Below are 13,356 nucleotides of genomic sequence, written 5' to 3'. Positions count from 1 at the left end.
ATCCAAGATCAAACAAGGTTGGTGTAGAGCCTTTTTTTAGAGTCTACTTCCCATGCTTTGGGCAATGTGGGTTTAAAATTGATCTTAAATCATGAACTGCTGGAAATATAATCACTAAGTAACTGCCTCCAGACCTACATGACCAGCCTTACAGCCCCTACACAGTCTGTCCACCCACACAAATTTTTTCACTTAAAGAACCTTCGAAATACACTGAGACGCAGACAGTTTCACTGCCTTATGTAACTTACATCCTGACCTCAGAGTGGCCACAACCCTGATCTCTGAGATCTCTGATATCCAGTTTGACAAACTTTGGAACTACCTGTTTGAACATTTTCAGTTCAAAATATTGTGTAAGCCTTTGCTGCTGGACAGGAAGCTTCAAGAGGTCATATATTCTTTATGTGAACTACTTTTAAACTAGTTTTAAAGTACACTGTCAAATGCAACAAGTTAGATAAACTCTGATTTCTCTGAAAATGACTCACTCCGTCTGTACAGTCAGGTTATGTTGCAGCTTCAAAGCCCTTAAGATGATCTTTAATTTTTCAAAGCTGTGAGATACAGTCTGATCTTATCTTTGATTGAAACATAAATTATTGTCAATTGTTCTCAGCCAAAGTTGGTATGATTTACAGCAGTCTCTAACAGTTAACAGTATCACATACAGCTGCTTTAACAGTAATAAAATTTTAACTCATGCTGAATGGAACCACACAGAAAATGGCTGAAGTTTGTTGTCATGCCCTGTCAAGGCACCTCCTGTGTGACTAAAACAGACCTTTTGTTTTGCTCCTTATTGTCCTGATAAGTGAATAATTTCCAACTATGCCTGAGGAAGCAGAATTTCACCTGCTTTCAAGGCAAATCAGCTTGTTTGAAGTGTTTTGGGATGAAGTGACAGTGCGATTGTCGAGTGATCTCTTATTGTTCTGGTAGCAAGAAAATTCTCAATAGAGGAAGTGATACAAGGGAAGCAAATGGTATTTTCTGCTTGATTTGGGGGGGAGGGGCTCAAACACAACACTATCTGGCTTGTTTAGGTGGATATTTTCTGCAACATAGAGGTTATGACTGTATTGATTTTGTTTTTGTGGTGGGAATATTCCCAGTAATGCAGGAGAACGTGTGTGTGGAGTGAATGCCGCCTGGGTGTGACTCCTCCCTCAGCCAACCTCCTAATCAGGGCCAGGCAATAAATGGCACCTGTAGGTCTTTCCTGCCTCATGCTGTGTCCCAGCTGTGGCTGTTATTGTTTGTCTGCACCAGATATGTGTCAAAAGCACCTTTTATGCACCATTTTACCTGTATTGCAATTCAGTTGTTTTGCTTTAGCAAGTGTAATGTGTTGGCTGGCCAGGTACAAGTTTGACTTCTCTTTCCCAGTTTCTTTAGTTTTGTTTATGTTGGGATGAGTTTTAACTTTTGTATCATTCCCTTTTTAGAATTTATATCAAGGCCTCTTTTATTATTTATATAATAACATTTGTTTATTAATAATCTTCTTCTTCCTTTTCAGCAGCTGCAGCCCCTGCTTCTTGCTTTGATTATTTTTCTTATTTTAAATAAAATTTCTGCTTTGATTGTGATAACATGTCTCAGCCTGTTAATCAGTAACAAACCTCTGTGCCTTACCATCTACCTCATAAACAATATTCAAGGTACCTTAAAGTATTTATCTGGGGTGAAACTCCCCTGGTGGCATTGTCTGGTTTACTCTTATTCTCCCATTATGACACCACAATTCCATACCAAACCTACCTGCCCCCTCGCCACATTTTAGATACTGATATTCTGTTTGGTTTCATATTAAAGGGAATGGAGTAATGAGGTACTTATCCATTGTCAGTGTATTTCCTAAGTTTAAGGCCTACATTTAAAAAAATCAGTATCAGTTTAATGTCCCTGCAAAACAATAATAAATGTGTTCTGTCTTTGACGTGCAACAGGAAAATGTTATTAACTACCCACCCAAATTTGCATGAGTAAAAAAAATTGCCAAATAGATTAAGTTTCAAAATTGTATAAAAATAAGCAGATTACTCTGGTCTGAAATGCTCTGGTGTATCCACAGTCTCATGTGTTAAATACCACTGTGACCTGAAAGTGGATGCTCCAATCAGCAGTTTGCTTACTGGACTTAACAGACAGACATGTTTGAGCCACCTGAGCCAGAATCCAACAATTGCTAATGTTGTTGTAGTTTACTAGATTTAGGCTTATAGTATTGCACTATGATTTCAGGCTTGCCCAAAAATTTCTAACTACAGTTATTTTAAAAGTGTAAAGTGTTTTAAAACAAACCTACAGACTTTCACTGTACACTGTATTTAAGACTATTTTCACTGTTTTCCCTTGCTGTCAGATAGCCTTTTCAACTTCACCTTAACTTCCATTGTGTAAGCCAGATATCACTCTCTCCAAAGCATGCAGACTCCTTTCACAAAGCTGGTCATTACATGGACATGCGAGCTGCTGGTCTACGGTTGCCTCCATCAGTTAATTTGTTTGTGTTGTTGAATGACTTTGGTGTTTTAAAGGGATATTTTAGATTCACTGCAGATAACGCAATGAAACTAACAGATCGAGGCAACGGTAGACCAGCAACTCCCGTGTTCTGAAGGTAAAATTACTGTTCTTCCTGAAGAAGTCTGGTTTCTTTATAGAGAGTGATGTTTGATTTAAAAACGGTGGTTCCTCCTCAGAAAAGGCTGTCTGATGGCAACAGAAAGCTGTGAAAATATTCTAAATATATCATAAACTTAAATATTGATATTGATTGTTTCAGGAGGCTAAAGTATAATTTGCTGTTGACTCTGTTCACAGCAGTCTGTTGTTCAGCTTCCAACACCAGTACTTCTGTTGCCTCTCCAAACTGGGGGCAAGTGGAACACCAAACAACACCACTTCAAATAATCCAGACTCTCCATCTAACTGATGACAAACCTATCATTTTAAACTTACTGCATCTGTCAAAACAACTGAAGTCATCTGTTTAGTGGTCTGAACTTGTATAACAGGATACATATAATGGTATTATATGTAAAGGATAATTTACAGTGAGCAGGATATTATTATGAAATAAACCCTGGCAGGGTGAAGCGGAGGGGCCTTGAATCTTACACACACAAAAAATAATAATTTGAAACAAACTATTGATTTAAAAATAATTTCACTAACTTAAAAGTGATTTTATTTCTCCTCCAGAGCCTATGATCAGAACTGTGTCCATAGCAACAGTCTGACCTTTATAGCAAGTCTATTATACATAGCAACAGTCTGTTATACAGAAATTATAGACCTTAGAATGCTGCAATTGACCAATTTAATAAAGCCGCAATAATAAGCTGCTTTTCTTCAAAGCCAGTATAATTTGATAATAGCAGACCCGCGTCTTTGTCAGAGCTGTATGTCCTGTATGACATTTGTATTCTCAGTCTGATGTGTGAGGCTTCTCGTTACCTTCTGCATGCCTTGCAGGGCCTGCTGTAGGAAGCTGAGCTGCTGAGAGTGCGTGTTGTCCTCCTCACTGCTGATTGGTTGATTCTTGCCCTGCTCCTGCTTGAGCAGCTCCACCTCGTTCCTGTAGGCATCGAGCTGGCAGCGCAGGGAGTCATTCTCCTCCTTTAAGGCCTCTGCTTGGGAAACACCTACAGATTCAGACCGCACACAAACACAATGACACATTATTAGACTGCCTAGAAAAGAATGTAATCTATCTGGTGTCTGTCTGGATGCCAAACTTTGTTGTTCTGTACACTCAGAAAAAATCTAACCCTTTAGGTTCACAATTAAGGCATGAGCAAGAAACTTCATTTGTTTTAAAGAAAGATAGATCATAAGTCTTGATTCTGTAACTGTGACTTTCATATCTGAGACTTATTTTCACAAATTATCTATGGATAAGTGCCATATTGAAGCGTCTGACAAGTTGAATAATAATGCACACACATATCCACTGACTTAATACTTAATACGATAAGTGATATTAGTCTTTATTTTCTTACCTCATAGAAGAATTAAAAATACCATGAAAATTTTCATGACACTGACACAAAAATTAATTCTGTTTAATCTCCATAACAGGAAAAGTGTAGAAGAAATCCCCCAGAGGCTTTTAGACAAAAGAATTATTCTCCTCCTTTTACATTTCTGAACTAAATGCAGAGTATGAGAGCCTTTAAGAAATTATGTTCCCATGCAGGCACTGAAATACAATCCCTTTTGAAAAATGCCAAAAGTGCCTTTTATCTCTAAATAGGCTTTTGACTTCAATAGGATTCCTCTTTTTCCTTTTATTTTTCTCCTATTAACTTTTCTGAAGAAATTTAATTCACACTGACCTCAGTGCAACCCACAGCAGAACAAAGCTGATTTATTGATTTTGATCTGAAATCCGCTGCTAATATATTAATAAATGCCCCAAATCAGAGTTTTTTTTTGTACATTCACAAATAGAGGCTTTAACATGATGCCAACTATAAAATAATATTCGACAAAAGGCAAAGAGTTGTTTGATCAATTTCATTCAATTCAACTTTATTGTCATTGACAAAATGTGCAGGTTAATGTTTTATGGTTAAGATTAAGTATCTAATGGTCTGAGCTAAATTACAAGAATTAATCCTCAATAATTTTAGAAGCAGCACATTATGCTGGCTGCTTAATAAACATGTCTGCTTCTGGCTGCCTTTTAATATCTATTTAAGATCATGAGCCTCATGAGTTTGTGTCTAAGGGGTGAAGTAAGAAAGGATGGATTGCGGCCAAATGCTATCTGCCCCGTCTCAAGGTCCGTTTCACAAAACATATTACATTAATGATATTACAGTGCAACCACAGTCATTAAGTTTTATAGCTGAGTGGAATTTGCCCTTGCATTTAGGCTAAATGTTCATGTGCAGTTTTCTGTAGTGGTCCCAGTAATATTTGTTCTTATAAATTACTGAAGAGGGTTATCTCATGACACTGTTAAGCTATGTTTGAGTCAAAAAATATTAGAAATGCAGTTGCAAGAAAAATTCTAGTCCTTTGCTCTTTCAGTTGTTTCTACCTGTGGCACGCCTGACTCACTCTCAGTTGAGTGTTTTGTCACAGTGATTGTTATTTGGGGTGTTTAAACTGCGACCTCCTTCACCTCCTTTTCTCTCTGCTGTTTTCTGGACTGTTACAGCGCGTAACCCTCATCTCCATTTGTCGCAGCAGTAGTTGTTGATGACAATCTTGGCCACATTGTTTTCCAGTTTCTTTCCCTCACGGAGAGTCTCAGGTATTGTGCTGTCTGTACCACATGTGCACATTGTGATGCACTATTGCGTCACCTAGCTACAACTGCTGCTGCAAGGATCACTGGAGTTACTGGAGTGACTCCTTAACAGTACTTCACTTACCATCAGTAGTCTACTGGAAACTCCTATATGGACTATATGAAACCCAGCAATGCTGTTTCCTATGAACTTTTGGGATTAAAATGTCGCCTAAAGGATTGGCAGATGATATTGAACTTGTTTGCTAAGAGCTGCATGTTAGAGGTAATTATTTTCCCAAAATTGCTATAATGGCTGTATTAGCTATAATGAAATATAATATAATGCTTCTTGCTAACTTGGAAATCTGATTGAAGTTCATGTGTGTGATGTTTACAAATCCTGAAGCCCTGAATGTTTTATATCATATTCAAGTTTTACTTTACTGGGTGCAACAAATTTCCAGTAAGTCTATTCATTTTCAACTTTGGATGTGGGAATTAATGTTGGTGTTTGTGATTTTTTTGCAGTGAGGCTCATTTGCATAGAAAGGGGCTTTTATGTCAAACATATGCATAATACCTCATTTAAATGCGTGCAAATAGCACCAGAGCACTGACATGCTATTTACTTGGCAGAACTTTTAGGGGTGCATTTCAGTCTTTGCTTGTGCTTTGAGAATTACACCGTTTCCTTCTGTCTTATTTGTACAGGTTTAGCGTCAGCAAAAGCTGTGCGATGCTTTAGTGAATTCACCCTTAAGTGTTAAGTTCAAGTTCAAATTGTTCATTAGTCATTTGCACATACAGAGTATACAGGAACGAAACGCCATTTTTCCCATCTCGAAAGTGCCAATGTAGCAAAATATAAATATAGAAAAGTAACATACAAAAATATAAAAAAATAACACATTAAAATATAAAAAGAATAACACAGACATACACAACAAAACAAACAGGGGCAGAAGCTGATCCAAACCGCCTCAGTCAGGCTGGGGTGAATCATCATAGAGAGTAGGGAGACATGATATAGTGGAACATGGGGATAACGGCACACATTTTAGTTGTTCTCCACTTGAAGATATTTATAGTGTTGCACTTGGTTGTACGTATGAACAATAAAAAAAAAAAAAAGAGTGTGAGAGAGAAGTTCACACCCCAGCTCCTTTATCAGTTTCACACATCTAATCTGATGTCAGAAAGGCGAGTTGGGGGAGCAGGTTTCTGAAGCTGCTCGCCTGTCCGACACAGTTCTGATGGAGTATACTGGCGCCTTAAAGCTTTTGTCAAGAACTACCGTTAAAGTCAACATTATTACATCAGCTAAAGTCTGAGCTTACCATCTGCTGCTTGAATCAATCCTGAATCACTGCCTGTAGCCCACACAGTCTTTACCATCATTTTCTTAATCTATTCATCCATATCAGGTAGCTTGCTTGCCAGTGCCCTGATGTCCACCTGTTGCACCTGCAGCACACAAACTCCACTTAATATAAGTTTTGTTCTGAAATTCTTTACTTAACTTTAAGCCAACATGTTTTTGTTCTTCTGAGGTTATGGTTTATTTGATTGGGTCAGACAGTATACAAAGACAAACTGAAAACAGAGAGAAATAAGAAATTAGAACAAAAACAAAACTGAGCACATCAAGATACAATAAATCACACATTTATAGACATTAAAACCAGATGTGAGTACATTCTTGATGCTGAATTAAATGAAGACTTGGGAGCTCTCTTACATAGATTTTTTTTTTGCAGGATCAGTATCAGCATAAGTAGATGCTGAGGGTGTTCCTCTTGTGTCTCTTTGCCATCTCCTGTTTCACTTTCTGCTTTCACACAACTCTTAAATCAGACCACTTGTGGGTTTGAGAGAGTGTGAATCAAAATCAGCAAAGATGCACAGTTTGTATTCATACTTCACAGATGCATGCATATTTCATGAACCCCAGGTTGTTTTGTTTTGAGGGCAATTTCCATTTGAACAAAAGAAGAATTTGAGGAAAGTTGTGTGAAGAAGGCTCATTCTGTCAAACACTGCTATAAACTAAATGGTAAAATATACTACAGATCCATAGTTGATTCCCTCAGACGGTGTAGAGAGGGATAGAAGAATATTATTCACATTTCCTGTTATTGATCAACTTATTTTCAATGTGAGCCTGTTGTTGCAATGATTGTCAGTCAAATCAGATATAACACATTTTATATGCCCCTATTTTTCATGAGTTGAAGTAATAGATCTATGAACACAAAAGGTTTATTTCTCTGTAATTTTGACCACAATTTTAGTGAACACTTCTCCAAGCAGAAGCACTCAGACGAGCTTCCTTGAGACTGTTTCTGTCAGTCTGTGCAGTAATTCTTTGATTGTGCCAACCAAGTGTTGCATCAGCTGTCAGAGTGGCTGGTCTCAGACGATTTTGCAGGGGAAGAAGCAAGATTTGGAGGTCCCGGGCTGGTGTGCTTACATGTGGTCTGTGGTTGTGAGGCCAGTTGGACGTACTGCCCAATTCTTGGAAACAATGGTGGAGACAGCTTACAGTGATGAAATGAACATTCAGTTTATGTGCAACAGCTCTGGTGGACATTCCTGCAGTCTGTGAGCCAACTGCACGCTCCCTCAAAATTGCGACATCCGTGGCATCGTGTTGTTTGATAAAACTTCACATTTTGGAGTGGCCTTCTATAGAGGGTATGCACTGATGTCACTTTCCCACCGGGACACTCTCCAGGTTGGACTGAGTGGCAAAACATCCTGCAACATTGCTGTTTTTAGTAGAAGCAATAACAGAGACTAAAACAATTGATTATCTGTTTAAATTAAAGGCAGCTGGACTTGACAGTGGCTCTTGCATGTTACCTGATTTCAATGCTGGAGAAATACACCAAGAAAAGAAGCCCTGCAAAAGCCTGGACGTTTAGTTGCAACGTTACTTCAGGGCGGGATTCCTTGACAAAATTAAGGGACGAGGACCACTAAGGAAATTCTGGTTGCGTGTGGACAGGTCTGCACAGATGTTTTGATTTTATAACATTATGGGAGAGACATGTTCACATGCAGCAGTGTTGCATGGAATATAAATGAAAGATGCTAAATATTAAATTCATAATTAACATTCGTCAAGCAGTATTTAACATGAGGCATGAATCTATCCCCAAATCCAACATACCTGGCACAAAACCTGACGCATGTTCTCATTTCAGTGCCTGGATTCCAGCTGTTTCTGTGATTTGCAGCAATCCATTTGCTTCTCTTTCCTTTAGCTTTTAGTTTGTAAAAAGATTGCTCTGATTTCACCACTCAGTTGATTTAGCCACAGTGACTCCATGTACTGTGACATCACGTACATGCCCTCTAAAATGACCGGTCCAGTTCACGCCTGTGCAATAATCATGAACTGTTTAATCAGCATCTTGATATACCTCACATGTCAGGTAGATGGATTATCTTGACAAAAGGAAAAGTGCTCACTAATACAGATTTTAATAAATGTGTGGTTAAAATTTCAATAAACCATTTGTGTGCACAGGAGAAGTCATAGATGTTTTCCAATAACTTAAATTTGAAAAAATGGGAGTGAAGACATACGTGTTGTGTTCACATTTTTGTTGAGTGCAGAGTGGATGGTAACAAATATCTTGCATTGTGTCATATTTTCAATATGTGTTGAGAAATACACTTAGAAATGTCTTTTTTCCTATCTCAAGCTATGTGTGAAAACATGATTAAATTACAGATTTATGGAAATATAAAGATGGATCTGGAGACCATAGCTTGTGTGCAGGTGTGTGTTTGTTTTCTCCCAGCAGTATTCAGTAAGGCAGGGAAGTGGTGAGGACAGTATTGACTATCAAGTCTTATTACCTTGCTGCCCAAGAGACCCAGAGACTGTCCAATTCCCCCTGTATTTACCCTGAATTTCCCCAGTGAGGAACAATGTCAACACTAATTGCCTGTATGCATACATGCACATATGCATGATTATTCTCTACTAATTATTAGAGGGCTGAGATTTTTTTTCAGCCTTGTGCTTACATGTCTGTGTGCACATCGTGTATTGTAAACCCAGCTACATAATATATTAAAGTATGCCCATAATATGACATACTTTTATTAGATCAACCCTCGGCAACTCTTGTGTTATTCCCCATTTAATTTTCCACTTTTTTTTAGTGGCATATCAGATTTATCAGTGTAGAGATTCACTGCAGTAATAATAACAAAGCATCTCCCAATATGAAGCCTAAAGGGCACGACTTTTCTTTAGAAAAAAAGATTTCAAAAGATTAGCTCTATTTCCTGTTCTGCACAGCTTATTTATCTTGTATGGTGTCGCCTGTTTCTAATATCAGATTACAGGTTCTTCTCAGAGGTAATGCAGGCCCCAGCTCCGTCTCTGTGTGATTTAAGATTCAATGATTTTTTTGTGCTTTCCAGGGGCTCCTCTGTGACAAACAGTTGTAATGTATTTTTTGTGCAGCCGATTTGATACAGTACTCTTTCTCTACCACTAATGTACTTTCTGATTTTCACACATTTCAACACATTGGAAGGTTGCAGAGACCAGTACTGTGCTCCAGAGAGGAGAATCAAATGATGGTGTTGGTCAAACATTTACCTCCACCCTCTGAGGCCACAACATAATTTGTGACTTCAACAACACTTGTTTTTAGATTTATCCAACTATAAAGCTTGAAATGCAGCTGAAACTAAGTGTATCGGTCACCACATTCATTCAGTAGTGTAAGATTTTGTTTTACCATTGAACCAGAAAAATAATCTCCATGTTTACAGCATTACAAATTACAATACAGTGATTCTTATTATGCTTTGAATATTCTCTCTGTTTCTTCTTTCACGCGTATTGTGTGGTGTTGATGGCCACTGACAACTAATGATACATGGTGGACGGAGTTGTGAGAGCTCTGGTCACAGCTCATCTTGATGCCTGTGTGAGTAGTGTGTATGCATTGCAGAACCTCTTGCTTTTCATTTCGATGCACATATTAACTGGTTAGTGCAGCAACAAAGCCTGTGTCAGCAGTGTGGCATGCAAGGCTGTAGTGACACTTCATCTAGAGATTTGACGTTTTCCTAATTTCTTCCACATGACGCACACAGTTCTCAGCAAAAGTAGACAGTGGAAATGATCTGTTGATAGTCATATCAACATTATACCACCAACATGATGTCTTTCACTGCAGTTTCAGTGTCAAGATCTGTAGAATATGTCACAGACAGGTGAAGAGCCGTATTTTCCTGATTCACTTTCTCATTTTCTTTTCCTCTATTCATCTCTCCCTTTCTCTCTCTCCCTCTCTTAATGGGGGAGAAAAAAAATCACACTGCACTCTGGTTGCATCTCTTTTCTCCTCTGCAAGTTTGGTTTAGAAAAACTGGGCTGACAGTGCCCCACTAGTAACGCTGCCTATGTGGGCAACACAGCTGCAGTGAGCCGCAGCAGTTCAGCAAGGTAGCCATCATGCACAGGTACACCCAGGCAGTGTGAAACAGGCAAATGCTCAGTGTCCACCACCACACTATTAGAAGTTCGCATTGTGTAAAAATATTACACTTAAAGTTATTTTTGCTATCACTCTGTGTATCAAAGTATAAAGTTAACTGGAGTCTTTTTTGCTGTACAGATTATACTGAACTTTTAGCCAAAACACCAGTGACATGTGCAGTATCGCCTGGTAGGATAGTATATGACAGTCTCATTCAGCACCTGGACACTGCTTAGTGTCAGCCCACATATGTTACCTGAGTCCACAGAGTCTTTGCTGTTTGTAGCAGACGAGTTCTCCATGTCATCATCAGACATCTCCATCTCTTCTTCTCCTCTGATGCCCATCAGCTGCTCATTGTGCATATTTCTGATCTTCTGCAAAACACAAAAACACAAACAGGTAAATATCTGCATTGTGTTCTACTAATACTACTACTAATACTACTACTGGAATTAATAAGATTTTTATTCGACTAAGTGTTTGGTCTATTGGTCCATTCACTGTCATAGAGGAGTAAATAAACTAGAAAACATTCACATTTAAGGGTCTGAAATAAGAGGATTTTGACAATAATTGATTATCATAATAGCTGGGGAGTCATTAAATAATCCATAATTGATAACTGTTGATTCAATTGATTGCTCATTGTAGAGCTACACAATGAAACACACAATAATATATGAATAAACAAGCAAGCATAAGGAATGAAACTTAATTTATATACCTTATCTACTGCTCATAAAACAATGTCATACCACAACAATGTGCAAACCAATTAAAAACTTTGAAAAGTCCTCACACATATACACAAACACACATGCACACACTCACACAGACAGCCATCTGTTTGGTGTCTTCACGGTGTCAGCACAAGGTTAACTGGGCCAGACATGCAGACATGTAGTCTTTAAATATACAGACACATCTGGACGGTGGCGTGAATGCAAACACACTTCAGAGGTAGAGGGTGGCAAGAGGGGATCGTGTCACCGCCGATCTCTCACTTGAGCAACCAAGGAATGAAAAAGATGAACGCCTGCAGTGTTTGTTTGGTTGATCTTGATAAAATCATTTCAAATAATGTGAAAACACTTTGACCTTCTGTGTGGACGCTGTTCGCCTGATACAGTTTGACCTGCTGAGAGATCATATTGTCCTGCTGACCTCCTGCTTTAGTATTATTGCTTGGTAAGCACACACACACACACACACACACGCACATGCACACGCACGCACACACATAAATATAAACACACACACAGAATGAGTATGCATCTGTTGTATTATCACACTGGAGGGCACGAGGGCTTTCTACTCTGGTTAATGCAGTGTGAAAGTATATAACAGATAAAAGACAGCAGGATTAAAACAGGCTATTGAGCATGTTAAAGAACTAAAGATCAAAGAGCACGGTAATCCTCCATGAATCTAACGTCTTGCTGTTAACAATGAGAACCCCCTCAATTGCCATCCTTGACTGTTTCAAAGTATCCATGAATAAAACATTGCAGAAAACCACCATTCTAATATCTGTTTGTTATATGTGTGACTCACAAAAACATTACAATTCAGACATATTCTAACCAAGCTTGCTCAAGGGAAGAATAACAACACAAAAAGCACAGCATGCAATGACTGCAATGGTGGTTACATCTCGACATTTGTTTTCCTCGGCCATCTACTTTTCAATTTGTCCACTTCAATTTCCTGGGCCATGTCAAAGGAGGAAAAACTGGTGTCCCTTAAGAGACATAACAAGTTCCACCTTACTGAGAAGAAGAAGGAGCGTGACATTTTGCCTGTGCAGATGATTTCCACTGCAGCAGAACCCTGTGCACTACTATAATACAAAGTCTGATGATTCTCTGTGGTGTTGGTTGGAAAATAATATTCCTGTCTGTGGCTGTTTTTCTCTTAGCAGGAGGACTTGCAAGAACTTGAAGAAAGTCATGCAAGAACCACTCAGACAAACAGATTTGTTCTGAAGTGGTTAAGACTTGTCACATTCTTGTTGCACCAATTTTCTCGCCAGTGTTGTGCACGAACGCAGTGAAAGAGTGGCATTCATTGAACGTGCTCACATTTTCGGTGAACGGCGAGCTGAATGGATCAGTTTGCAGTTAATGAACGTGAATGTGAGCGCCGGTCACTCCTGAGAGCGATAACAGCGCTCACATCGTCAGCTGATTAAAAAGTTCAGTGTGATCACAGCAGAGAGAGAAAGTGTGTGCGAATATTGACAGAAGTATCGATGTGAAATAAAAACTTTCTTTGGTCACGAAGCTTCATTTTTCTCAACAGTTCTGTGATGTGTCAGTGAAGCGTATAAACTACACTACAGGCTGGAGTCTGTTAACAAAGAGAAACACACAGACAGATCTGCACTCATCTCCAAACTGTGGAAGCCCATTTCTGCCAATATGATGGAAAAAAGAAGATCATATTGTCGAAACAATGTCTTGGAATTTCAAACTAATTATTTAGTATTTCAATATACTGATTAAACTTTAAAAAAAATATATTTTCATACTACGTCATTATTTTCAGAAAATTCCTCATTATTTTGAGATTCTAACTGCATACTTCAAGATA

At 38.5% G+C, this 13,356-nt stretch overlaps 1 protein-coding gene across 2 annotated transcripts in view; it reads right to left on the bottom strand.

Moving 5' to 3' along the window:
* Positions 1-13,356, bottom strand: part of LOC146327129 (ecto-NOX disulfide-thiol exchanger 2-like) — a 274,197-nt gene that overhangs the window by 30,999 nt on the left and 229,842 nt on the right. For both annotated transcript variants that reach the window (XM_084719578.1, XM_084719579.1), the window contains exons 9-10: positions 11,018-11,138; positions 3,466-3,653 (exon numbers count right to left, since the gene is read on the bottom strand). In XM_084719578.1, coding sequence (XP_084575704.1) covers positions 3,466-3,653; positions 11,018-11,138 — 309 coding nt within the window. The remainder of the gene's footprint in view (positions 1-3,465; positions 3,654-11,017; positions 11,139-13,356) is intronic.

This window comes from Lutjanus erythropterus, chromosome 5, assembly GCF_056507025.1.
Source record: "Lutjanus erythropterus isolate fLutEry1 chromosome 5, fLutEry1.hap2, whole genome shotgun sequence".
NCBI lineage: Eukaryota > Metazoa > Chordata > Actinopteri > Lutjaniformes > Lutjanidae > Lutjanus > Lutjanus erythropterus.
Note: the sequence above shows the minus strand (reverse complement) of the source record. Positions and strands in the feature narration are given on the sequence as shown.